We start from the raw sequence: 26,462 nt of genomic DNA on the forward strand, positions 1-26,462 counted from the left end.
ACTAGTTCCGGTGTTTTGCTTAGCGGTGATGGTGCAGATTTGGGTAGAGTGTAGAAGCAATTTCACTTTCTGGATGCAGGGAAAAATAGTTGTATTAATGCAGCTGAAACGGATGTCACCTTTTATGTCACTGTGACAGGTATTGACTTATATTTTGTTACCTTTATCTACATTTCTACGAAATCCAGTTATCGTTTATGAAAAACCTCGTCGTTTAGAAACTATCCGAACTACAGTCTTTTTCGTTAGGGCCAGAGATGATATAGATGTTTAAAACTGGTCTCTAAGGTCAGGCGAAGTTTGTATTCAGGAGTAAAAATGTATAGTCATATATGGCTTCTTATGATTCCCTATTCATCACAGGTTTCTGCATAGGTGAATACGGGTTACAAAGGCGCTCCGTTGATTATTGCCAGTGGGCTGCACCATCTATGTATCTTTTTTGATCTAGGCGAGTTGCGCAACTTGCTATTATAGATTTCGTGTTTGAAGCGTTAACAGTTATTTTCAAGTTTAATTTATACAAACTGGCAAACTGAAGAGTCAGTCCTTTGTTTTACAGTCATATGTACGCTGTCGATCACTAGTATGTTTTATCGTGGCTCAAACAACAACCTAAGGTTGGTGATTGTTTCACCCAACGATGATTTAATTTGTAGGACAGATTATACTGAAAAAGGTAACGTAGTCTTGTGTGAAACATACATTTTGTAGACAATAACATATTCGCGTATTATGGAATTTTGCGAATGCTGAAAATATAACAATCAGAATTAAGCATTACTACTAGTACTACTAAAATTTATACTACTACTACAACTAATAATAATAATAATAATATTAATAATAATGCTAGCGATAATGATAAAATATTCGGTTGCATGGTATTTGTTAAAAATCCAAATAAATTTGTTTTAATTAAGAAATAAGATATAAGACAGGCTTTACCAGAGACATTAGAAAAATATACTTTAACTTCTCAGCAAACAGTATACCAACGACAGCCAGTAGACTTTCATAATTTCAACACTGTCTATTGAAAAGGGTTTGAATTTTCAAGTAGAAATATGATTGCAAGAAGGGTAAACCTGACCAGAGGATAGAAGTCCAGACTGATCTGTTCATACACTGATTGTGTGGGCAAGGTTATGATACCTGTACTCGTAACATGACTTTGTCACATAATCCTTTCATAATAAAATACTGACCAATTTGATATTCGAGTTTCAATCAAATGTCTTGGAGAAAGGTGAGAAACGATTGTGTGTTTTCAAAATATAGCACACTTGCAAACAATTTTATGAAAATCATCCTGGTAAAAGTAGGTACTACCACAGTGAAGCTGTTTTGGTGAAGAAGGCGAAGTCGCACCAATTTCTTTTAGATACGCTAAGCTGATATTGGAGAAGTTCAGTTAAGCTGAAGCGCAGCTGGCAGAACTTGGTACATGTACTCCAAGAATCTCAGGTTTAGGGAACACTTTGACAGCTGCCTCAGTATGTCCTTTGGTAAGGCACTTATCCCCATTTCCTTAGCTTGGTATTGTCAATAATGTGTTAAAAGTCCAGATAAAAATAGGGAAACATATAAGCAAAAATCCCTTGGTGTCTTGTTCTGATGAACACATAAACATGTAAATCTTACGACGGCATAGACATAAAATGTACCCGTCTGGTGAGGCACTTATATTGGGGTTATTGACAAACTTTGCAATCCAGCGTGAATTTTTTTTTTGTATGTTATGACTTGTATGAAACGAAACATGCGTCTGAGCGACGGGTTCCACTTAGCCGTATTAATTTGCTTTGACTGGAAAAATGTTGTTTTTGCTAAGGTATCATGAACACTGAATCCATAAGAGATACAGTCATTATACCTTTTATATATATGAATCAATTGTGGTTTTCCTGCTAGAGAACTGTTGCCATTTGAATGACATATATAACATATTAAATAAAGTCTACGTTTCTGTCCCTATATAAGTACAAGTTTGCAATAACAGCCATGTCCTGTTGAGTCCGGTCATTTGCGGAAGCATTAGACTGAATATCAGATCAGATGCAGGATCGGGGGTCAGCTAAAACAGAACATTTGAATATTCACAGTGTCTATATATCAGGTTTATATAAAAAAACTCAAAAACTAAAACTTAATGCTTCTCACCCTTTTTCACCAGTTAGAAAATCAAAATATATAAAATAACCATCATGCTAAAATTATAATGGGATTATACATATTCATATTTTCCAGCTATAAAGATTTGGTCTTTAAATTGTCCCTCTGTTTACCTAAAGAAGAATGCCTGAAATACACCCATGCAATTCTGCATTTGAGTGTTGTGTGATTACTATCGGTAAGAAGCCATAAAATCCACATGTGACAGTTAGTATTTAGCTAATTTAGTTATTAATTAATTACAGTCGATGCTACCATTCCTATGGGTGAACGTAAGAAGATACATGACTCAAAATGTTGATCGTTTGTCAAAATCCTAAGGTTACGATTTATTTCACGTTCCCAAAAGCACATCTAATGCGCACGATCTAGTATAATGATTTCGTATTAGTTTGTTCAAGAAACGTGAACTTTTTCCAGAGCATGTAATTGTTTTTTTCTGTTGTCTAACTTTAGCTACAGGAATATGGGAAGTTTAAACAATGAAACTAATAATAGTCGTTGATGTATGCTACTTAAGTATTTGACACATATTTAAAACGATCAGAGTAAGGATTAAATGACTTTCAATGATGTAACATTAGTTTAACATATAATACTACGGAGATTCAAGACTGGAAGGGCAAACTAAAACAATCTTGACAAACATTAATGCACTATGAAGAAAAGGAATAAATTGGTTTGTGTGTTTGAGTACACGTTTTGCGTTCAGTTATGACCATTCACACCCACCCACCCACACCCACACCCACCCACCCACCCACCCACACACACACACACACACACACACATATATATATATGGTACAGAAGTTGTTCAATAATTGTGATTTCACTAATATTGGGTGCGACTGCAAGTACTTCCTGAGCATCAAAGAAAAAACATTTGCTGCTCAAGCAGGAAGAACGATGGATCTTCAAACTTTGCCATTTAATATTCCACTTTCTATGTATGTCTCGGACAACTTTCGATTGTCCTCTCCTTGGATGAACAGTATTTAAAGTTGCTTTGGGGACTTATCTGCAATTGGAACTTATAATGTATGTCTCGGATGGACGGTACACTGTTCATGGTTTGTCACATATGCCCTTTACATCTGTCTCCCATTTACGTACTTCTGTCTCTACGTCTGTCCACGAAGCTGCTACTGATCAACATTGCACCATACAGATACCATCATCACTGAAACAAAAAGAGTACTTAATATCCAAAAATATGCAACAATGGTTTTAAGATTTAATTTTGTATTAATAAGCGACTTAGGAAATTAATTTGGAATTCTTCTTGATTAATATTTCTGCTAGAGGTAGCCAGACAAAGATGTTTCAGTTCATTGAATAATCAAAAGATAAATCCATATTGCTTTAGAAGGAATAGCAGAAGAAAACATCGGCTTACAAGTCTACTCCAGCTAATATGAAGTTATGATGTAGATTGTAAAGTCTATTTATAATGTTTAAAAACAGTATAGATCATGATCTTTGGTGAATTACGCGCTTGGAAATTATTGTTATACGATGATATTAGCTGGGGTCTACTTATAAGTGAATATGTACTATAAATGTTAAAACAAAGAGTGATAATACATCCTTTCAATTGTCGCTCTAAGCTTTATTACAATGGACTTGATAAAATATATGCTTCCACATGGTCCATAATAGAATCGATATGAAACTGCATGTTAGGGATGGTTTTTGTTTCTGTTATTTTTGGTGATCTTATTATTCTTTGCGACGTCATGTTTTATTTTTTCAGGAAGATCAGCCTAAGGTGGTATGGGGTGAGCGTCTTGTAGCATAATTGCTCAGCAATTGTAACCGTGGGGGTGTTGTACACTTATTGATTTTGGTTTGGAGGGCTCATTTATTTAATATTTAAATTATTTTGGTACGAGCCATTTCTTTCGCATAGATGTGATGGTATCATTTGGAGAGTTTTAATGCACTTTAATTTCCTTAGGAGGTGAGGTGACGGTTAGGATATAACAGACGATTCGACAATTATGCATTTGGCTACACTGTTTTCCACTGAATTCCGTCTTACGCTGGGCTGGATTGTTTTACGTTTATTTTGTACATTAAAAAATGAACCTTATAAGATATTAACAAAATTAAGCAATGAAAGGTTGCGTTTTGTAGTTATTATTAAGATCTCATCAATCTTTGTTAGATACATGAATAAATCTTAATTAATTTTCCTTACGAAATTGCCATTATTTCTTTCAAATAAAGTACGAGTGAACAAACCTGCTTTAGTCCAATCAGGTAATGCTAAGAAAATGTGGAACCACAGGCAAGGATAGTCTTTGGCGCCGCCTGCTCTATTTGTTTAACTTTTACTTCCTGCGCACAACGCCTAAGTTAACCTGCTCCGAGAAACCGGTCGAGAATCCCATACATATTCTTGAAAAGTGGCTTTCTGTAAAACAATATCATAAGATTACTTGTCTAACGTAGTCCTACATATTCATTTACGTTTCTAACACTATCATTATTCTGTTTAAAGCGTTGTTTGATATTGTTTCAAAACATCTGCTCTAGTTTTGACAGTTCGCCATTGTTCTGATTCATGTTTGGAAGAAAGCCATGCAATATATATTGGCGCTATACGTCACGTCTAAGTAATATGACATTTGAGGGCACAACGAGAAATCCTGTTATAGGCCTTTTCCATGTTTAAATATTAACATATTTAAATTGTAACCGACCAAACGTTTTGATTTCTATACCGCACCATGTTTTGATTACAATCTCAGACGTTCTTCTTGATATACTATACAGCAAACTACTTACTATCCGACGAAAAGCGTAGAAGTGTTTATTCACATTCTATACTTAAATACATACCAAAATACTATCACACCAACAGTTGAGGGTGCGAGTATTTATAGACACTATACCTACACAAACTTAACATACCATAACATACAATCAAGGGCAGTAGTGTTAATAGACACACCACACCCCTCCCCTACATAAAGTAATGTGAAAGTTGGTGTCCATCATAAATGTAATCTATCACATATCATGAAACAGCAATTCAAATGATAATGCAAAGCAAAACCTGATAATTTAATGATATATCAACAAAGGCAATGATATCACCTTGCCTAGTTTTTGGACCGTATTATTTCTGCAATCCAGAACATTCATATTCGCTTAATATCATCCTTATTTTTCTTGAACAAACTATTTTTCATAGCTTCGACAACACGGGTTGGAACGTCTGTTCTTTTTATTAGACCTCACGCAAGGTTATACTTTAATCAATGGCATACCGATATGCTCTAGAAATAATAAAAAGTTTTAAACATGTTTATTCCAAATGATTTAATATGTTAATATTATATTTGGTTATTTTGTTATAGTGACAGTCGTATTTTAGTATTTTGCCCGCATGTTTGTGAACTTCACCAAGAACTGCGAGTACATCAGTTGTATCAACAACGTGAGTGTTTGGGTTTTAGCCAGATCAATGTCAAACCGAGCTGATTAGCGATGGGTGGAAACATGCTGAAGGAAAGTTGAGCTGCCTACCATGAACGTTGAGAAAAGGGGATGATTTAAAATAGTTTATTATAGGTTGATAGCAAAATCAGAGGAACAATTTGAAACAGATTATGCAGTAAGTTGATATAGGAAAGTGTTTAATAAATGTTTTGTGTAATTGAAGAACACAAACAGTGGATAGTTTAGCTTTAAAATACTATCATACATAAGAGAGGGGCAATATGTTTAAAGTTTTAAATATGCTTTTAAAACATAGACATGTACATAAACAAGCATACCCAACTGCATATATCGGCAAAGTTCGGAGTATTATCTATCTTTCATAGGGAACTGTGTTGCCCTGAAACGTGCCAGTGAAGTTTGTTAACCAAAGAGGGGTGCACATGCCATACGTCTACACATTTCGTCCTCGCAAGCTTCGCATTACTACCTGTCACTGTACTAATATCTGTTTCAGAGACCACTTCCCCTACAGATACAGCCATCATCTACATTTTGCTGTAACTGTTATCTTCGTGATGGCACGAGATGTCTTCATACAAACCAGGAAGTCCTGGTTAACAACATGCTTCAAATAATGATCGATGGTACTTGTTTTACTCACATTTTCTCAGGTTGTCTTGAGAGCAGGTCACACATTATGACAATGCGTCTATCTGCCTGTCTGTCTGTCTGTGTATATATATATTCGTAAGATTTGCTATATGGCTGATCAATCCAGCACAATGGATTGGGGACCGCCTGTCGCAGATAAATCATATACATCAGCTCAACCTAAGAGAAAAAGACCTTTTTGATCAAAGATTTCTAAATCTGATATGACTGCACCAACTCTCAAAGCCACTGAGACACTAGCAGCAACAGTTGCTGCTAGCACTACCAAAGAAGCATCAGCAACAGCAGTACGACCTGGTCATGGAGATAGATTAAGACAGTTACTGTTGATGGTGTTCCGTTCATAAGTTCTTGTGTTTGTCAATAGAAAAAGCAAACATCAACTGCCCTTTTAGGGAATACCTGTTTGTGAGCGGTGAGTGTGTAAAGGTCTTATACAAAATATCAAGACATACAGAGACAAGTTTTCCTTTTCGGTATAATCTTATGAAAGCAGAATCAAGATGCAATTTCAAATTACAGAATAAAAAGTACATAATTTCCAGAAATTTCGAATGACTGTTTAATTACATATTTGTATATGGAGCCATTTATACCTTTATGTGTTTTTCTGTTTAATTTAGTACAGTGATTTTAAACAACAAATATATATATATATATATATATATATATATATATATATATATATATATATATATATATATATATATATATATATATATATATATATATATAAACTGTTACACTTTGAAAACATTCAACGTGTATAAAATGTATTAAATGTTATATACCGTTAATGGAATCTTAGAATTTTTAACGCCACTGTTATGGCGACATTCTCCGTTCTCGAAGCGATTGACAAAAACTCATATCGTCATAGCTGGGAGATTTTGTATATTCGCATCCATTTAAAATCTCGATTGCTTATCCAAGTGGCTCGGGCTACAACGTATCAAATGTTTGAATACAAGTCACAATGTTTCGATCTATTGTATCTGAAACATTTGTGAACTTCGATGACATATTAGGAGAAGACGAAGATCGTTAATTTACGCAAACAATTCTTCATTGTAATGACAGTATTATTTATATTACTCAAAATATATTTCAACAAAGTAAAACGTATCACACCATTAGTCTCAATGTACATTATGTGTTGAAGTTTACATGTCCAAGAAACAAATCTCATGTGCAAGTGTTAATCAAACAGTTGGCAAAATATTAGTCCGTTGAAATCATATGTATTTCTTATAGTCAGGTTGATACGACGTACCCCTAATCAGTGGAGATGACTTCCAGTATAAAAATGGAAGCAGTGGAGAAGAAGATTTGTCCTCCAGAAACAAATATGATTCCATGTAGTTCATACCATCATCGTGCCAAGAAAACACCATATAAGAAAGGGATAAAATTGACACTCTCGTTAATTAGCCAAATATTAAGATTTTTTATATATACTGCTGGCCAATTCCAATGCTCCGATACGAAAGCAAATTATTTAAAAGCACCTAAAATACCATATATACCGTATGTGAATTGTGTTTGAACGTTTTGAAAGGAACTATACTTTTTAGAAGATACAGAAGCAATGTTTAGACGACATCGTCACATTCTTCGTCAAATAATGAAAAATACAATATCCATAAATCAAAACAATCATATGTTTGTTCTAGGAACAACATTCCCATCGATGTTAATAGGACCCTTCGCTAAAAGTTATTGGACATTTGTTAACATCGATTGCTGACCTCGTTTAGGAGAAGTGATGAGATGAGGAAAAGAAGATGCAAATGATATGCGTTCTGGAAAGACATCACACTTGAACTTTTGGATCTTATGAATGGACTAAAATTAAGTTCTGTACATTCCAAACGATGAAAGGAACTCAGTTGATACGAAACAGCGCACACCTCATTTATTTCCGACTTCTGAACTCACACTTGCGACAAGAATTTCAATCGTTGAAGGCGACGATGGCTGCAAGAACAATCGATGTACACGTACATAAATCCATTCCACAAAACATTTCAAACATCGGACGAATGTAATACGCACCGATCGTCAGTGCTGAATATATTGTGTAGATGTTTGGATCACAAAATATCGTTGTTTCTAAAATCAGCTTTGGCAGTTCCTTTGACCTCTAAAACAGGTTTGGAGTTATTACGAGCTTTAAAACTGTTTTTCAAGCAAAGTGTTTGCCATGCTTTGCTGGCAAAACAGTCTAATACAGGCATATTCACTTTTCACCAATGAAAATCCTGAATCAAGAGGTAGTGTCTTTAAAGGTTTTCAACAAGCTTGAAAGAACTTATGTTGAAATAGAGTACACATCAAGATGTCGTCAAATACATTAACATGTTGCAACGTCTAGTTAAATATTGAAATCAATCGTACCAACGATATATCGGATGTGCAACAGAAGTTGTCACACCTGAACAAAAGTGATGCACTTGAGCCATTTTTTGGAACGTCACAAACCCATTTGAAAAGAAGAAATGTTAAGACAGTTTATTAGTTTTGCAATGGAAGAAAATACATTTTTGAGGAAGCTTATTAACCAAAATGGACGACGACATAGTTGTTTAGTGTGACTCAAACAGCGCGTGAACATTATTATCTTGTCTATAAAAATGAAATGTTTGAAAGGAAAAACACTAAAGTGAACATTTTGTTTGCCTTAGGTACAACTAGTGAATAAGAAAAAAGACGACGTATACGATATAAAAGACAATCTCGATCGAATAAAACGTAATGTCGAAAAATGTCGGCTTCAAGAAGTGAAAGCTAAATTGAAATGATAACCACCCGGTTTTGATTCTTGGTTTGACGCAAATCATTGACTATGAAAAGAATTATAAATATCCATCACGCTTTCGAACACTGTTATCATCATATTTTAAAAATTTCTCACTCCTAGACAAGCAACCCTAGGAAGTGTATTTGGAGAACTTGTATTCAGAAAACTTAAGTATGTTTCTGCTAAGTCTTTGTGATGTATTTGTATCATCAGAGAAGCGATTGGAAATGTCATTTTGGAAAAAAGAGTTTAACAATTGTAGACTAATGTTTCAGCAGTTGTATTGGTGATCATCTTCCCAATCCGACAATAATAACAATGCTTAGACAATTTTAACATATCCTAGAAATTAGATCACAGAGAAACAGTTCTGGTAACAACATATCCATCGTAATATAACCTATAGTACAACTATTGGTAGCAATAAGAACAAATAGTGGGCTGAGATCTCAGACACAATTTGTAAGCATTGTTTGCTGGCAATGAATCCTGCAAAGCATATCACAATACAATAATTTTAGTGCACAACACATGATCATTCCATATACAAGAAGCCGACCTGTACTTGAGACGACTTACTAAGCTCAAATTCATCTCAAAGCAGGGTAAATTAGGCTCAACGATCTTTATCACTTGCAAACATTAAATTTAGGAGACAGTGTCCAGGACTCTAAACATTAAGCATAAAAATATAAATGTTCGATTTCAAGTGTTAAAGCATATTGTATATCTCTGTAATGTAAAACAAAATGGATGCTATGGAGGCTATAAGACACAACATAGATTAAGACATGAATCATCAACTATTTTCTGAAATGTTGTTAAAATGGAATGAAGAGGCGTCAGTAATGTTGACAACCTCACCAAGCTGCTACTAACACCAAGAGACACACTTTTGTAGCTCAAGTTATGATAAATATTTCATACAATTCTTTGATTAACAATTTGGGGAGATGTGAATAAATATGTACTTTTAAATAGTGGCAATGAAATTCCCCAAACCAAAATTTGACAAAATAATATTCCTGGAAGGTTTGGCTAAATATGGCTTGGTTGTTGTTGACATCAAAATATAGTTTTGATCTGGAGGGTATTGATAATAAGTTTTGTCACTTCCAAAGTTGCAGAATATAAGTTTAAGCAAAGTGTGTGATATTGAATGTGCCATTTCTCGCTTGCTATGAAGGTTCGAGTAGCCGAAACACTCTTTATAAGATTAGCCTATTTTCCCAAAATTGTCGTATGAAGAGATATTGCGTCAGATTGAATTAATGAAAGTTATTTTATAACTATTTAATGTAGTCCTAAATCCAGACTTTTTATACCACATGCACTGCCTGGATTAGAAAAGAGGCAACTGACATACATCATCTCTTGGTTTTTGGCTTTGATCTTGAAGACATGTTGAATCACTGAAAGCACGATACTGTTAAGTTCAGATACATAGCAAGGCAAAGTCTCATGAAAATATCTACATTGCATCAAATGTTATATCTGTACAAAACAGATGTCACCAACTTATATTTTCCTTAGCTGTGACATTAAGTTTGCAACAGACGTTATTCTTAGGAATGTGAAACACTCTATCGTAACGAGATATAACTGGGTATTGTTTCATTAAAATATCTTCAGAGGTACAGACATTATACTGTAGACAATTTACAAGTCACAATGACATTATACACTTCTGTGAACCTAATCTTGCGGTAGGAGTGCCTGGCTATGGTAGCCTTCATATATACACGTACAACGTTTCTTTAAAATAGTTCTAGCTTTTAGAAGAATATGGGGTACAAGTCATTATTAACAGATGGAAAGACAGACAGAAGAGAACGAACTATAGCCTAATATAATATGCCGAAGTTAATGGAGGCCATACAAAATGCATCATAATTTTAACATGACACCAAAGTTATATGTCAACAGAAATGGATGTTCCTGTCTTGACAATAATCTTAAGATATGACCTTGAACAATATATGCAGCACATTGTTGTTTCTGGTCAAACGGCTATACATCTTGGCTACTATAACTGGTAGAGGAAAACCCTAGACAAATTACCTACCCTCGTGAAAATACGTCAAGCTTTCTCTCATACCCAAAACTCGAATCCACGTGAATAGACGTGAGATGGCGGTGATCGGTAAAGACAAGCGCTTCTGATCACCAAGAGCCCCTCTTGTGTATGCATGCATTCTTCTCAATATCAAAAACAGCTTCTAAGCTATAGCCTGGATACAACAATTGAGTTCCTTGACATTCAAGATAAAACCGTGAACGGGGGTCTATGAACCACTGTAGTTAATGAAGGACATGAGCATATTACGTTTCGTGTGTATTAATATGTACCTTTTATTTCAAGACCCATTAAGAAAGTCTATACATTGTCATGTGCCATAATACTGAGACAAATATTCATAAATTCAAACTTAATTTGTTAAATTGTACAGTTTTATAATATTACCTTTAACAGATTTTAAGTTACAGTCAAGACGCTACAAGTAAGCTTAAGATTACTCTGACTTTACTTTTGGGGATTTAGTCACTGGTGCAAGAGACCTCGTCAAAAATAATTCATTAGCATTACTTAAATAGCATCCCAATTACAGTCCAGCCATGAATAATAATTTTGATCTTGACAATTGGAGTAATGAAGCATATCATGTGTGCTACAGGTCTGTGGTCTTAAACTAAGTAATAGAAAAGAGCGAAGACCAAGAAGTGTTCTTAAAGTCAACAAATAATGTATTTTCCAAGAATATAAAGTGAAAATTTAAAAAGCACGTACAGTATTATAATTAAATCCCAATTAGTTCTCAATGATCTATCACAATTCAAACCTATAGAGTATTCCGAAAAAAATCCTGTAGTGTTCCAAATTAATTCAAATCTTGCATATATTGATATACTAATAGCATGGAATAGTGTTGATGTGCTAACACTCTTGATGCATCATAATTATATAATCCAAAACGTATCTAAATATGAATTTTAAAAAATCCTAAACTAGTCTGGACACTGTTTGCACGTTATTTTACGTGGCTCGTCATACTTACCAATTAATGAGCCAGTGTAACGTTCACAAGGACAAAGGCATAACTCAGGGTTAGACTTACAATATAAGCCTTTCTACATTCATATTTATATTAGGGTATATATCCTACCATCATAAATATCAGAAGAGGATGTTTTACGTTATCTTAACACATCAAATTGATAAAAACAGGATCTCAAACGGGTAATTCTTTAATATTGAAACGCGTTGAATAATGTCAAGCTTTTGCGAGTATTGGCGAGCAAAATGAGAACATTATTGACCCAATTTAGTAAATTCAGTATTAAATCAATACACATTTGAGATTCTTTCAATAACATAGTTTTTAGTTAGAGTAGAAAGAATGAGAATGAAGAGCACATAATTGTCGGCTTTACATCGTGACTCAGACGATGCGCCTTTCAATTATTACGCATGAAAATTAGTCACAAACAAAAATTGTAGAAGTATTGAACAATTATGTAACAAATAACACTTAGAAGCGTACATTTGAAACAAATGACAATTAAAAGAGCAGCTTTCATTTTAACTGACAAACAATTTGCCGCTAACAGGATGACTTTTGCAGAACCTGCCTGCCGCTGAAAACCCGATCGCCGCTTGGTTAAATTTGCTGGGTTAGTGGAATCATGATATCCATGAATTGTTATGTGTCTGTTTATAAGGTTTGCTCTGAAAATTTTATTAATTCCACATTTATCACAATTGCAGTATTTGATATTGCAGATAAAATCTCGTCCCAATTGTTCATAATTTCTCTAAAGAGAGTTTTACTGGATGCAGAACTGTCTTGGATGCAGACGCATTGCTGATAGTTAAGTGATGATTTGCATTCATTTGACTATAGTCATTAACTTATTATTAGTAATTAGTTATAAAATAAAGTAGTTCTAATGGAGGGGTTTATCAAAATTCCAACGTTCGCGGCCAAGCAGTAATAATAATACTACACAGGAATTTCAGAAGTTTGACCAACCAGGATAAAAATGTGACATGTTAACATCTTATGATATCAAGCATATTAAACTGCACGCATTACAAACTACAAACTATATGATAATTAATAATTCAGCTTTACTATTTATTATATACCTGTTTTGAGATGTACCTCTCACTCATATGTCAGTTTACTTTGAGCCATATTTTATTCTGGGTCACGTTGTTACAAATCAGACCACCAACATAAATTCCAGACACAAAACAACTGTCACTTGATCTAATTTTTGTGTTTGATAGCGCATATGAACATAATGATATAACATGTAGGACCTTTCAAATATTTTAGGAGTGAGCATTGACATGAGCTTACCCAGAGACCATATTCTGCCAGAAGCGGTATCGGGTAAAGAGAACGCTGTAAGGAACAATAGATGTGATGTCATGGCACAATTAAAAAATCAGGTACTCTGTCTTTTATTTTAATGTCATGTGAATTGTTTCATTTTGAACATGTTTGCAAGATGTCAAAATCCAGAATTTAGATTACATAATTGTTATTGCAAAGAGAGCTTTAAACGTATCCGAGCGACTATTACATCGATTGCAAATTTATATAGTCATGAGTAGGTCTATTCAAAGTCAAATCATGTTGCAATAGTTTTTGATTATACGTTTTATAGCTGAAAGGGAATTCAGTGATGTCATGACCATAACGCTATCCCATATTACATAAATTGTTTTCATGCAAAGTGCTTTAAACAGGCGTGATGAAGTTTACCCAGAATAGATAATTAGTCAAGAAGATGCAGATGAGGGTTTTATTTTATTTTCTCGTCTTCTGTAGAATTGGATATAGTTATAGTCCCATTAGGAAGAATTTACGCCTTCTTCACTTATATAATATTTACGGGCATCTATTTCTACTGGTCACATCTTTTCAATACACTTCCTTTTCATGTCTCTTATTTATTATAACTACATGTGACACATGATTATATGATTGTAGAATTTATACGAATGTTTCAAAATACCATATTGAAAACTCAACCTAAAGTGTGCAGAAAACACCTTTGTTTGATCCCGCTAATATTTTGAAAATTGATCCCAAGGAATTCCAGTTTGATTGTTGATTGTATGTATCCCTCCGTCAGCCATGCATCAACATCCTAGTTTACATTTATGTTTATATTTTCTCAGGCACCTTTACTCGTTGACTCAGATAAGCTGATCTTTACACTTGCAATGTCGATTACTAAACGTTTTAGCGAATCATATATCACTGTAATCTCTATTTCTTGGTTAATACTTGGTTTAATAATGGTTGATATTAAATCATTATCTAACAAACCTAAATTTATTATAATGGAACTTTCAGGCTTGACATACCCAAGTAGAAGGAGACTATACCTAACTGTCGCAGTTTTAGACATTACCTTACTGGGGGTGATAACAACATTTACAGTCTGTGTTAATGTTGTAAGAAGTAAGATTTTTTGGATGGACATGATAACAAAATGTATTTTGAAAATACCATATTTTTCAGAACCCTTATTTTCAGATTAGATTGTTTCACCATAACAGGAACTTCATTGCATTCCGTGGACCATCAAATAAAGAGGAATAAGTATGAGAGTACCTAAATCACGACAATAACTTCTGAATGGAACGTTTGTTCCTGAATGGGCAGAAAATGCAATGTTATTTTAATATAAGCAATTGTGAGGATGCCATTCTCATCCATGAAAGAATAAACAAAATAGTTCCATACAGACTGCCTGTTAGTTATTGATGATTCTAACTGAGAATCATTTCAGACAGATCTCATATTGATCATGAGTGTTTTTGTTTTGCATCGCATGAAAATATAACACAAATGCCTTAGTAACAATGATAAAAAGGAACCATGAATTATATTTATGATTCAAAATCCATACCACTACACGAGCGCTTGAAAAAAGTATGACTTACGTAAGTAAAATAATTTTGAGGAAAACAATATAATTAATATAATCGTTTTTACCAGTAAACAGAACTAGTCTGCTCAGATAACCAAAACAATATCTCTATCCTAAAGTTCAGTTTGGCACACAACGAAATTGCCATGTCGCCAAAGCTCTTATAAGGCATATAAATCTATTTAGCTGCTAAATTGTACCAGTTATTGCTATTTATGGTTCTGATCTATCTGTACACAGGCATTATGGCAAATACTTGCCTGGAACATGCTGGACAAATTACGTAGGTTAACAAATGTCAACTTTCACAATAAACCGGGAAGTGTCCCAAGGTCACTTGCTGAAACGAAACAATGCACGGCATGTGTGATGATAAAGATTAGGCTGATAACAGGCTAATCTGAATTTGTTTGCACCTAAAAGAATGGAAGGTTTGAAGACAAATTGATAATATCTAAATGCTTGTAGATCATACAAGCTTAGTACTCAATCAAATTTAAAAACTTAATATCAAATCCGGTGCACTTCCATTGGATACTTTGATTACAGCGACATAAAAAGCAATACCTTTGAACGACCTTACGTTGTTCACATATAGGTCATTAAACGTTGAAAAAGCTGATAATTGCATCTTCTACCATTCAGGCTGATGGGGACATTAACCCATCATTTTCAAAGGGGTCGACCAACAGTTTTCTTGTAGTTACGGCCACTGATTACATAAAGGTTATTTAAATGAATCTACTACTAAATTATGCATGAAATCTTAATTATGTTTCTGATTGCTGGATACAATATTAATTTTGGCACAGAGTAAGAGTGCACCAAATGTCCAGTACTGCTGAATCAAAAATGTACAAACATGTATAATTTGTTTAATTTGCGGATTCGATGGAAGCAGGTTCATGGACAATGTCAGGATTCATGTCATTCATTGTTTCTGTCTCAAACATATTGACAGCAGATTCGTTTCTATCAATTCACACATGGTGAACAGCAGATGCAAACTGAAATCTAACTCCTAATACTCCTTGCTAATTTACTTATATTGTCTGCACGTTCAGCCACTCATGCTTAGTATCGCCGTAAAGGAGACATTCCAAACATATATCCATGTATGATTAAACACGTACTTAGGTTTTAATTACAACGTTCACTCTAGCTTTCTAAGTCACCTTAAACTTGAACAAATATCAAGTTGTAAACTAAATGATGACCTATCAAATGTGTTTTTGTCCTAAATGTATTAGTCTGAAATGTTATTTATGGAGCTTTCAGAGACTTATATATTGTACAAGATGTTGCACAGTTGCAAATAATTTGTATACAAAGATTTGATCAACTACATTTTTATTGTCTTGCACACAATTATCCTATGTTTTACATAGAAGAATTAAAAGTAGAACACATTTATTGTAATTTATACATTTCAGGTCTATAGTTCATGTTATGCTGATGTCAATGCACCAGAACGGCTGCATAAATTCATCATTGGCAGGAAAGGAGAAAATATCAGAAGAATTGCACAAGACTGGCCAAAGGTAAGAGAATCTCGCACATCGTACCCTTATGATTTTATTTGCCAGTTTGCAAAATTAATGTGGGTCTTTTGGCTAATTCTTCTGGTTTATATGCTGTAACTTTGCCGCAAAGATTGTGGTTAAAGAACTTTTATGTGTAAATAAGGTTTATGACTAACACTGCTAGAATGCTAGCCATAACGTTTGAGGCAAACTTTGGGGCTATTGATGTATAACATCTAGAAGATTTGCCAGAAATTGTTATTGACAGCTTTCTAGCACCTGATAACCAGAAGGTCTGGCAAACCGTTTGTAGTAAAGATTCGGGCGATGCTGACCGGAACATCACTCTAAATGTAATTAAAGTCCATAAAAATATGAATCACTATTAAACAATGGAAAAGATAGAAATAACATCTATACATCACATGAAATTTATATTTAGTTATTAATGCAGTGTCGCATTTGTATCCACCATTGTTTTCCTGGGTGGGGCTGATATCCGCTGAAATGAAATAGTACTTCATCTGTGACATCACACCAACACACACAGAGACATATGATTGGCTAGAAGCGTTGGGAAAATGTTTATGTTTGCCCCGATATATATATATATATATATATATATATATATATATATATATATATATATATATATATATATATATCATTGATTTCTCTGACTGAAATAGGCCTTGTCAGAACAGACTAAAGAAAAAGATCTGCATGATAAACACTGATATAAGGCTCATATTCTCATTTCAATGCTTCTATTGGTCATCACTACTATTTGTGAATATCACGGTAGGCTGGCACAACCCCGATTTTCCTGAAAATCAAGAAATTTCGATGCATTCGATGCGCCATCGCCGAGATCAACCTACATGTAGATTTCCGTCTATGTAAAATGTGAATGCTGAACCTCTTGTTAGTATCCGAGCGCAGCTCCACAGAGCGACCACGTACGCCACGCACAACACTGAGAACCAAATACCTGTTTCAAGCTTCACCCACCCAAACACCCGTTAGTATCTTCTGAGTTTCGTTCTTGCCTGGCAGCAATGTCACAAGAGCCGCATTGACTTTCACCATAGCAGTTCCGAATGTTCCCGATTCTGTCTCAAATGTTTGTCCAAGTAACAGTGGCAACGCAACATCAGTGAAGCAGACAAGTATACCAATGAAGATAACATTTGGAGTTAATATAAATGATACATTACTGGCCTCACGTGCAAAGTTCTTCGACTATACGCTGAAATTATAATATAAGACGCCCCATGATCGATTCATATATACATTACAACAGGAATGTTCATCTATCGTATCACGGCTTTCGCTGACGCTTGATTTTGTCATCGGAATCTCTCTGCCGTCAGTGCCAATACCGATATAATATCGAGTTGATCAACGCTTTCTTTGGTGAGGTCACCGTTAGCGATCATTAGGTCAATCATCGTGCTGATTTTACACCTACGAAAGATAAACATGTAACATACATACCTGTTCAGAAGACCATTACTAAGCCCGATAAAATTGCGAAAAGTTCACCTATGACAGATACTTTTGTTGTTCTTCAGACAAGTCCAGACGTTGATGGCAGCTAAATATGCGGTGATCACGACATGATTTAATGGAGCTGCACCAATAATCTACATGAAATAAACATATAAATAGATCTGCCGCCGATTCAATTAAGCACAGTCATAATTATAATGGAAGAATACGATCCACCCGAGACAAAACAATTCGATTATGGAGACCCTACTTATCAGTCTCCTACTATCTCTGAAACATCGCAGATGACAAGGTTAAATATATTGGTCCATTAGAGAAATAAATCATGACAATGCTCAGAAATATGTCTGATGATGGCGATACTATTTATTTTATAAATACGGATACTTATTTTAAAACAAGTGATAGATCTGTATATTTTACTACTGACAACGGCAAAGTTATGATATTGAGAATTAATGGGTGACCTGCGGATTCTCGCATAAATCCAGCACGTTTAAGGGAACTTACTGAGTTATTTACGAATCCCAAGGCATGTTATGATTATTTTTAGAACTTCGGCCTTGATAAAGGTCCTGCAATCTCTTCACATGCTACAATCACTGGTGCCTCAGACACATCAACACCTACCCGGAGATTATAATGTTGTTAGAACAACATGGCAGCCCCCGATAGTACCTCGAATCACACATCGTTGTCGAGTAAGTCAATGTCCGCTTATATTCATATTTATGAGAGAATTATAACATCGTTGATAGGTCCTGAACACCAACGATATATCAGTGTTAATATTTGTCAGTAGATAGTCGAGAATAAACATACAGTGGTTGGATCGTGAATGTGGGTAATTTCTAAATACTATTTTGTTTAAATCTGATTCTGAACTAACCAACAAATATCATCAGTTAGAGAAAATGATTTATTTTAGACAGATGTTTATAATACGAATCATGAAAATCTGATATAGACCTCAGATTAATCCATCGGTTGTTCTATCAGATCTGTGAGTCAGTTCAAAATCATTGAAAAAAGAGTAGATTAAGAACTAACCCACAATCGAGATGAAGCATTTGCCTGTCTGTTTCGAGGATCGTCAGGTCCATGATTGATTAGCGCGTCAGAGTTGAGCACGGTCATCAAGAACATGCCCGCTCGAGGACCAGGACAACGATAAAAACGAGCGATAACATCCATAGAAGACACAGTTGTATCTGAATTAGTGCAAAAATCCATGCATATATCACGCTGATTGATGTTGTGATGATTGACGAGCATAAATAAAATCATTCAGCCCAGCCAGAAATTATCGACAGTAAATAAAGCCTGAACGCATTGATCGGAAACAATAAAAAGTCACCTTAGGGCGAATCAAGAATGACATCGATGAACATGATACAAACACAACAGAATTGACCACGAATACCGCACAAAATGAATCTGACCGTAACGTTGCCTATAACGCTGTTGTGAAAATCAAAGAACACGTCGATGTAACTGTCACTGCTGATTCAACAGTGTAAACTCATTGAGAGACTCCAGATTGATAGGCAATCAATTGTATGTGATTGCCCGTGCAATTGCACCTGTTATCGCAGACATTGACACGCTCAACATCAAGATTAGAATCGGCATACAGATCCCATACCGATGCGCAAGCAATTAAAGTCGGTCAACGACAAGTTCGTCGCTGTCCGTGAGGATATCTGAAAAACACCAAATACAGATGTAATAGGAACAAAATATATACCAAAACTAATCCTGACCAAGAAACGTTTATACTTGAAAATCACGTATTTGATTTTTCCGCTCAGCGATTGAGTCTCTACGGGACAATTGTAATCTGTGATATTGTTATAATATGTACAGTGCATTGATAATCACCATCATATATATCCGATGACAAGTATACCATTCGTATGTGTTTGCATTTGACGATGATATATACCTCATATATGTAGACCCTGACGACGAAGACATAGTTTTAATTATCATTATTCCCTTGAATTTCAAGAAGCACCCGCTTAACTGAACACAGTTAACCATCGACCGCTTGAGTGAACGTAACTTGAAATGACCCTCATCAATAAAGAACTTCAGTTAGTGGCGATACCAACAGGCAAATAAGTAGATCGCAGAACTCTGAGCGATCTCAGCCGAATAAGTGGCCAAGTAAAATAAATATAATAGCAGGATTACATTGTCAGTCCGTTGGTCGCTTACTTGATCGTTCCTGCCGTTGGAATCACAGTCTCGGTAGCGATTTCAGCGGCGTCAGTGTTAAACCTGATTGCACGTCCATGGATAATGAAACTTTACGAACATACACCATTAAGCAAGTCACTGTCGTCGGAGCTGTGTGACAACGAACTATACGATCAGCAATTTTAGAACTCAATCAAATCGATCATCAGAATCGTCGGGTTGATGAACGACCTCGATGATATAGTGAATCCCCAAAATGCAAACACATACATGCTTGGATCCCCGGTGATCCATGATTCACACAATTAAGCACGCACATGTCTCAAATCGAGCCTCGATTTGTGTCTGACAGAAAACGGTGCCAAATCATCAACATTAAGAGAACATATAAATGCAACCATGTTTACATCGAATAATCCATCAACTATCGATCATTCTCAGTCGCTGACAATTCGATTTTCAAATCTAGGACCGCATGACGTTATAGTCAAAGGATCGGTGCGACTAGTATTTAAATTACTCTTAATGCAGCGTCGACGGCCAAAACAAAAACCGCTGCTCAAACATGACGTGTCGTCAATGAAAGTTGCCAGGCCATAATAAAGCGATTTGTAGTTAAGTTAGAGGCCTTAGATGTGCAGTCGATCAACGGCTAAGACGTTATCTCGCTGTATCAAGACCTATGGATGACCTAGCATGTATATCATGTAATTGCACTGAAACCGCCGAGGCTATTAATCGACGTCGCCTTGGCACAACAGGTGCCTCCTCTACCGGAAATTTAACAGAGTCTGCTTAAGATGCATTAGGGAATCGATTCTGCTTTCAGCTTGACATTGAAGTACTTGCCGATCAAATGCCGTTCTATCAAAGAGGGCTAACAGACCATCTCTAGCTCGAGATCACGTTCAACACATATGTAAGTACGATCCTCAGCACAAATACAAACGCGAAATATACAATCACTGATATCGCATTGGAATTCAAGACTCTAAACTCTCTCATATCATATCGTCAAAGCTGTCGAACACGCACAACTATTATATGCATCTGATCTTGTTTCGCCACAGATTACAACCAAATAAATCTGAAACCACATTGAATATCAACCTGGTTGTGCTCTGCAAGTCATTAGTCGCCATCGAGGCGTTATTCGAAGTTAATTCAGGAACACCACCTGGTCAAAGTCGTTCAACAGATTCATGAGTCACGGCGATCATCAAATGAAATCCTAATCAATGTATCACCATTATAATGAGATTGAACGTACATTTATATCCAAGACCAACAAATGAATAAATCTGTTCCATGTGTCGATCGTAACCTTCTACACGAATCAATATGAGTTAGTCATTGATATGGGATCCACCGAAGATAATTCATTGCATGGTACTCGACAATGCATCAAAACGTTTGCAGATAGAAGCCATGTTACTCATCGAAAAGACTGTTGAGACTGCAGAAGATGAATGTGCTCTTTATATTTGATCATCGACGCACAGTTACAAATGTCTCGATGACGTCTCGAAGCATTAATCTACTAACACTGAGATAAATCTCTGATAACATAACGGAGGTAAATGGAAACAACTTCGATTGGGAATTCTCTTGACACGTAGATTTGACAATTTAACCGTTGATAATCTCTGGTTGGAGCCTTTACTATCTTGCGAATCAATGACCATGAATACCCGTTGATGAAATAACAAATTAATAATCATATTTGCTGATTGAACTCCAAATTGTGGAATAATCGTTGGTCGTCGATTATCTGAAAGTCCGTATTTATATGTAATTCAACCGATATATTCACCAATATATTTCTGATTTGCCAGATAATCAGCATTAATCGATGATCCGTGAAATAATTCCAGATACCACAGCGTATAATCATGCTCATACTTGAGTCCGTGATGAAGTGCATGTCATTCATCCAACCGGACTTGTTGATGACATTTTATCTGTGTTGGCAAAAATAAATACACGGCGGCGGTCGAGGATCCCGCAGAAACATTGCTGCTCATCGATAACAGTGCTAATATTGGACCAGTCCACAATGCCAGATCTGTTTTGAGCTCTCTCGCATTTACAACGAAGCACGGCAAAATATGTATGTGGGTAATAGCTGTTTCAAAATATTTTTCTGTAAAGACAGAGATTCGTTCGATATGGAAATGAAAGAAAATTATATTCTGACCTCAGAACAATGAGAAGAATTTTGTTTCTATCTGTGATTATGCCATCATTCCGCAATCATCACCAGAGCAAGACCTACTTTCGCACAGGCGAGATATTAATATCAATATCGCAAGTTCTAGTATTGGAATTAAATGCGCTCAAAATATTATACAAACGTCAACGATAGATTCAGTGTCACTGCTTGACTTCGCAATCAATGTTACAGCTGTCCTAACAATATTTATATTGTTTTCCCTTAAATTATTCAACATTTATAAGATGGTATTTACATTTATAGATCAATTACTCGCAGATAGGTTAGTCGCATATAAGTCTACGTAAGGTAAATCCAGGTCAGGCAGTGTAAACAAATGTAATCCTGAAGTCCGCGCCGGGCGAGAAAAGTTACATAACATTGTTGCTCACGGACAATGCCGAAATTATATTGGCCGTAAATTAACCCCTGCATTCAAAACAATTGTCATATATTGATATTTTGAAGTTCTCTATTTCATTGACTCTGCAGTAGTTGCAGCAACGACTTTATCAATCTGAACAATCATGCTGATACTGTAGTTCTAATTGCTAACGAGATTTGTCAAGATCAATAATACAGCTCAGTTATAAGCCGATCTTGAGCAAGATGCAGTTGCTGATATCGCAGTTGGTAATATCGCAGTTCGGACATGCTATAACTTCATTATGTACTGCAGTCATCACTGTCTCTCATATTAAACCAGTTAATAAACCTCTGGCGACGAGTCGGCTGCACAGGAAATATGTGAACCGGATGTTTCTACTTAGATAAGTGATCCATAACAAATATACAAAATGAACGAATTCAATCTTCAACACAGCCTACGATTTCAACATCTACAATTCTGCCGTCGATGACTGCATTGACAGAATCCCCACAACCAATTATTGTAGTACCAATAACTAGAGTACGAGTCACCACTCCACCAAAAAAAACACTCAACTAAGAAATATGAGGCCAATTCATCAGCGGCAGGTAAACTTTCTACAGATGAACCAGTGAAACATGCACAAGCAAAAAGGCGCATCGACTAAGAAATCTGCATCCAGTAAAAAGGTGGCAGGTAAAGACGACTCAACACCTAAAGAAAACCCATCTGTGTTCTCGATTGTCATGATCGGAATAGCATCACTGGAATTCATTATGTTAATGGCAAGGATGTCAGAACCTCGAAGGATCGTTAATATTGTTAGGTCACCTGCAATAATTAAATATAATTTTACCGTCAATGACAACGATGCAATCACTACAGTTTAGTAACTGCTTCCATATAATGAAACTATTAGTACCTTACAAGATCAGCTGATGGAAACCACAGTTGTAGATGGATTTGTCATATTATACTCGAATTTGACCAAACGAATATTTAAAACATCGGTAATTTCAGACGCCATGGACATCAAAGACATTGTTAGTGTATTTCTAGTCATGTTTCCAGCGATGATATAAAAGAGATATCTTGTTCGAGCTAGCTGGTATACATAAATCGCACCAAGAACTTTTCCTGCACGACAACGAGTCGTACACGACATTGATAGGCCCAGTTAAACAACACCGTTCAAGATATAATCATGAAAATGCTAGCGATTGACGTGATGAAAATCCATTACCGTAATTGGAACAACAACATCAATATCTCATTCAATAATACTGTCCAATGAGTGTCTAGCTCAACAGCAACAACAATAGTAGGGAGCCGCGCTAGAAGCTACACAACGGCAGTTAAAACAACCATTTGACCAATATAGCCGTAATTATATTGCACGACCTGATGCTTTTGTTAAAGGCGCTACTAGACAATCCATTACCTGTTGTATTTAACAGCCATAAGAGTAACTTACTAGTGACTGTGCTGTCAAGAAAGCACGAATCAATGTAAGAGTACCATTACAACACAGTGATTTCATAATGTTCGGGTGACGGTGTATCATTACTCACTATATCGGCGCTGCCGTGATCGACGTTTCAATTCTGATTGCCAATGATCAGTGATTCACAGAGGAATCATTGATCAACTAGTTACTCAGTTTCATAAATCTACAACAGATACTTCTTTCACAAATGAATGTCGCAAATAAATCTTACACAAGTAAATTGCTGCCGAAAACACTCAAAATATAATAAAAGATCAGGTCGATAATGTATTCTAATGCATCAACGGCAACTTCAATGCTAGGTAATAAAAAAAAAGAATAATAAAATCACTGATATTATTTCTGTCACATACAGGTCCGAAATCATATACATCCATGGAAGACTCGTTGGACAATCAAATCAACACTGCAATTAAAATTTCCTCAGAAATAATCGCTGTTCTTCCTGAAGGTCCAGGGACTCCTGCAACTACCAATTCTATTTCATTCGACAACATAATTACATTTGCACTGTTGTACGCGGCACGTCCTGGAGAAATAAGCAAACTTATAATTCGCGATCAAACTGATCTGCCATGAGTTAGTGGTTGTCTCAGAAAAGATCCTGCAGAATCTCGTCGATGATACCCGGTTGTTGACGTTGTTGGCATACCTTTGGAGTTTTGTGCAGGTCTTAATTTAGATAAGATCCTAGATGCAAACTCAAGATGAAATGTCTGCCAAAATACCTCTGCGACCCAATGATCATCATGCGAACGTGCTGTTAGATGTATCAGATAAATGTGCTTTAACGAAACCATCACAAAACAATGGATATGGATATGAGTACTGTGACATAAGGGTGAAAAGAGCTTTATATTTTGTATGATAGTGTTATTTGCATTATATATATATATATATATATATATATATATATATATATATATATATATATATATATATATATATATATATATATATATATATATATATATATATATATTATACATTATATATATAAAATGCAAATAACACTATTATACAGAATATAAAGCTTATATATATGTATATATATATATATATATATATATATATATATATATATATATATATATTGTGTGTGTGTGTATGTATGTGTGTATGTCTGTGTGTATGTGTGTCTGTGTGTGAAATTTGCAGTAGTATGTATTATCTAGATTTCTCAAGCGACATAGATTCTATCCAGTTGATGCTTATCCGGATAATACAATTTTTCGCAAAATCTAAATCTTTTAATGATGGAATGAAACATAGGTATAATGAAAGATCATTTTACGTGTGGCATTTTCGACAAAAGTTTAAAAAGGTTTTGAACTAGGTTAACTCGACTGACACATATTTCTTTCACATTTGTCCACAGTGACTAACCCTTTCACCTACACATTAACTATAATTATTAATTGATAATTGTTTATCTGGATTGAACAAGACCATGCGCTTGAGCTGACCGTCATAAAGTTGTAATAATATTTAATCAGCTTTGGGTTTCTGTTTAACAAATTTAATGATGTTATTAGCATCATTCTCTTAAAAGCAATGCCGTGTCATAGAAAGAACTTTTTCTCTTAGTATCTCGCACAGTCCTTTGCTTTATTATAATTGCTTCTGCATTATTTTACGTTATACGTTAATCAGATGCTTTAGTATTCATAACATTGGCGTCATGTTTAGTAAATTAGTTTAATTGATAGTTTTCATTGTAGTAAAAAAAATCGTGCGACGGTTATATGTTCATATAGATGAAATCGACAAACCCTGCACATTTGTATTTTAAGGTTCGATTTGAATTCTTGGAAGACCAGGGCAAAATCGAGGTAGTAGGACAACCGGAAGATGTGCAGGAGGCTGCTGCAGCTCTTCAGAAAAATGTTATGGACTTGGTGAGCAATACATTTATGTGATAACCTATTTCTAGCGTTTAATTTATCTACTCTAAATTATAAGCTTTACTTGGGTTTCACCTCAAGCGTAAATGGTGTAATCTGGATCCTAACCCTTCAAATTTTACTCCATCTTTGATCTGGGAAAATAATTAATAATTGCAATTACATCTGAACCCTGGATGGTGTA

The 26,462-nt window shown here is 35.2% G+C and overlaps 1 protein-coding gene across 4 annotated transcripts in view; it reads left to right on the forward strand.

Moving 5' to 3' along the window:
• Positions 1–26,462, forward strand: part of LOC149776051 (vigilin-like) — a 95,750-nt gene continuing 69,288 nt past the window's right edge. For 3 of the 4 annotated variants that reach the window (XM_089940871.1, XM_089940872.1, XM_089940873.1), the window contains exons 1-4: positions 6,187–6,271; positions 13,440–13,555; positions 16,482–16,589; positions 26,168–26,272. In XM_089940871.1, coding sequence (XP_089796997.1) covers positions 6,250–6,271; positions 13,440–13,555; positions 16,482–16,589; positions 26,168–26,272 — 351 coding nt within the window. In that variant the 5' untranslated portion in view covers positions 6,187–6,249. Of the gene's footprint in view, positions 140–6,186; positions 6,272–13,439; positions 13,556–16,481; positions 16,590–26,167; positions 26,273–26,462 lie in introns of those variants that run through there. The other variant, XM_089940874.1, reaches the window with a different exon arrangement.

The sequence above is a fragment of the Sinohyriopsis cumingii genome, chromosome 18 (genome assembly GCF_028554795.1).
Source record: "Sinohyriopsis cumingii isolate HCF-2022 chromosome 18, ASM2855479v2, whole genome shotgun sequence".
NCBI lineage: Eukaryota > Metazoa > Mollusca > Bivalvia > Unionida > Unionidae > Sinohyriopsis > Sinohyriopsis cumingii.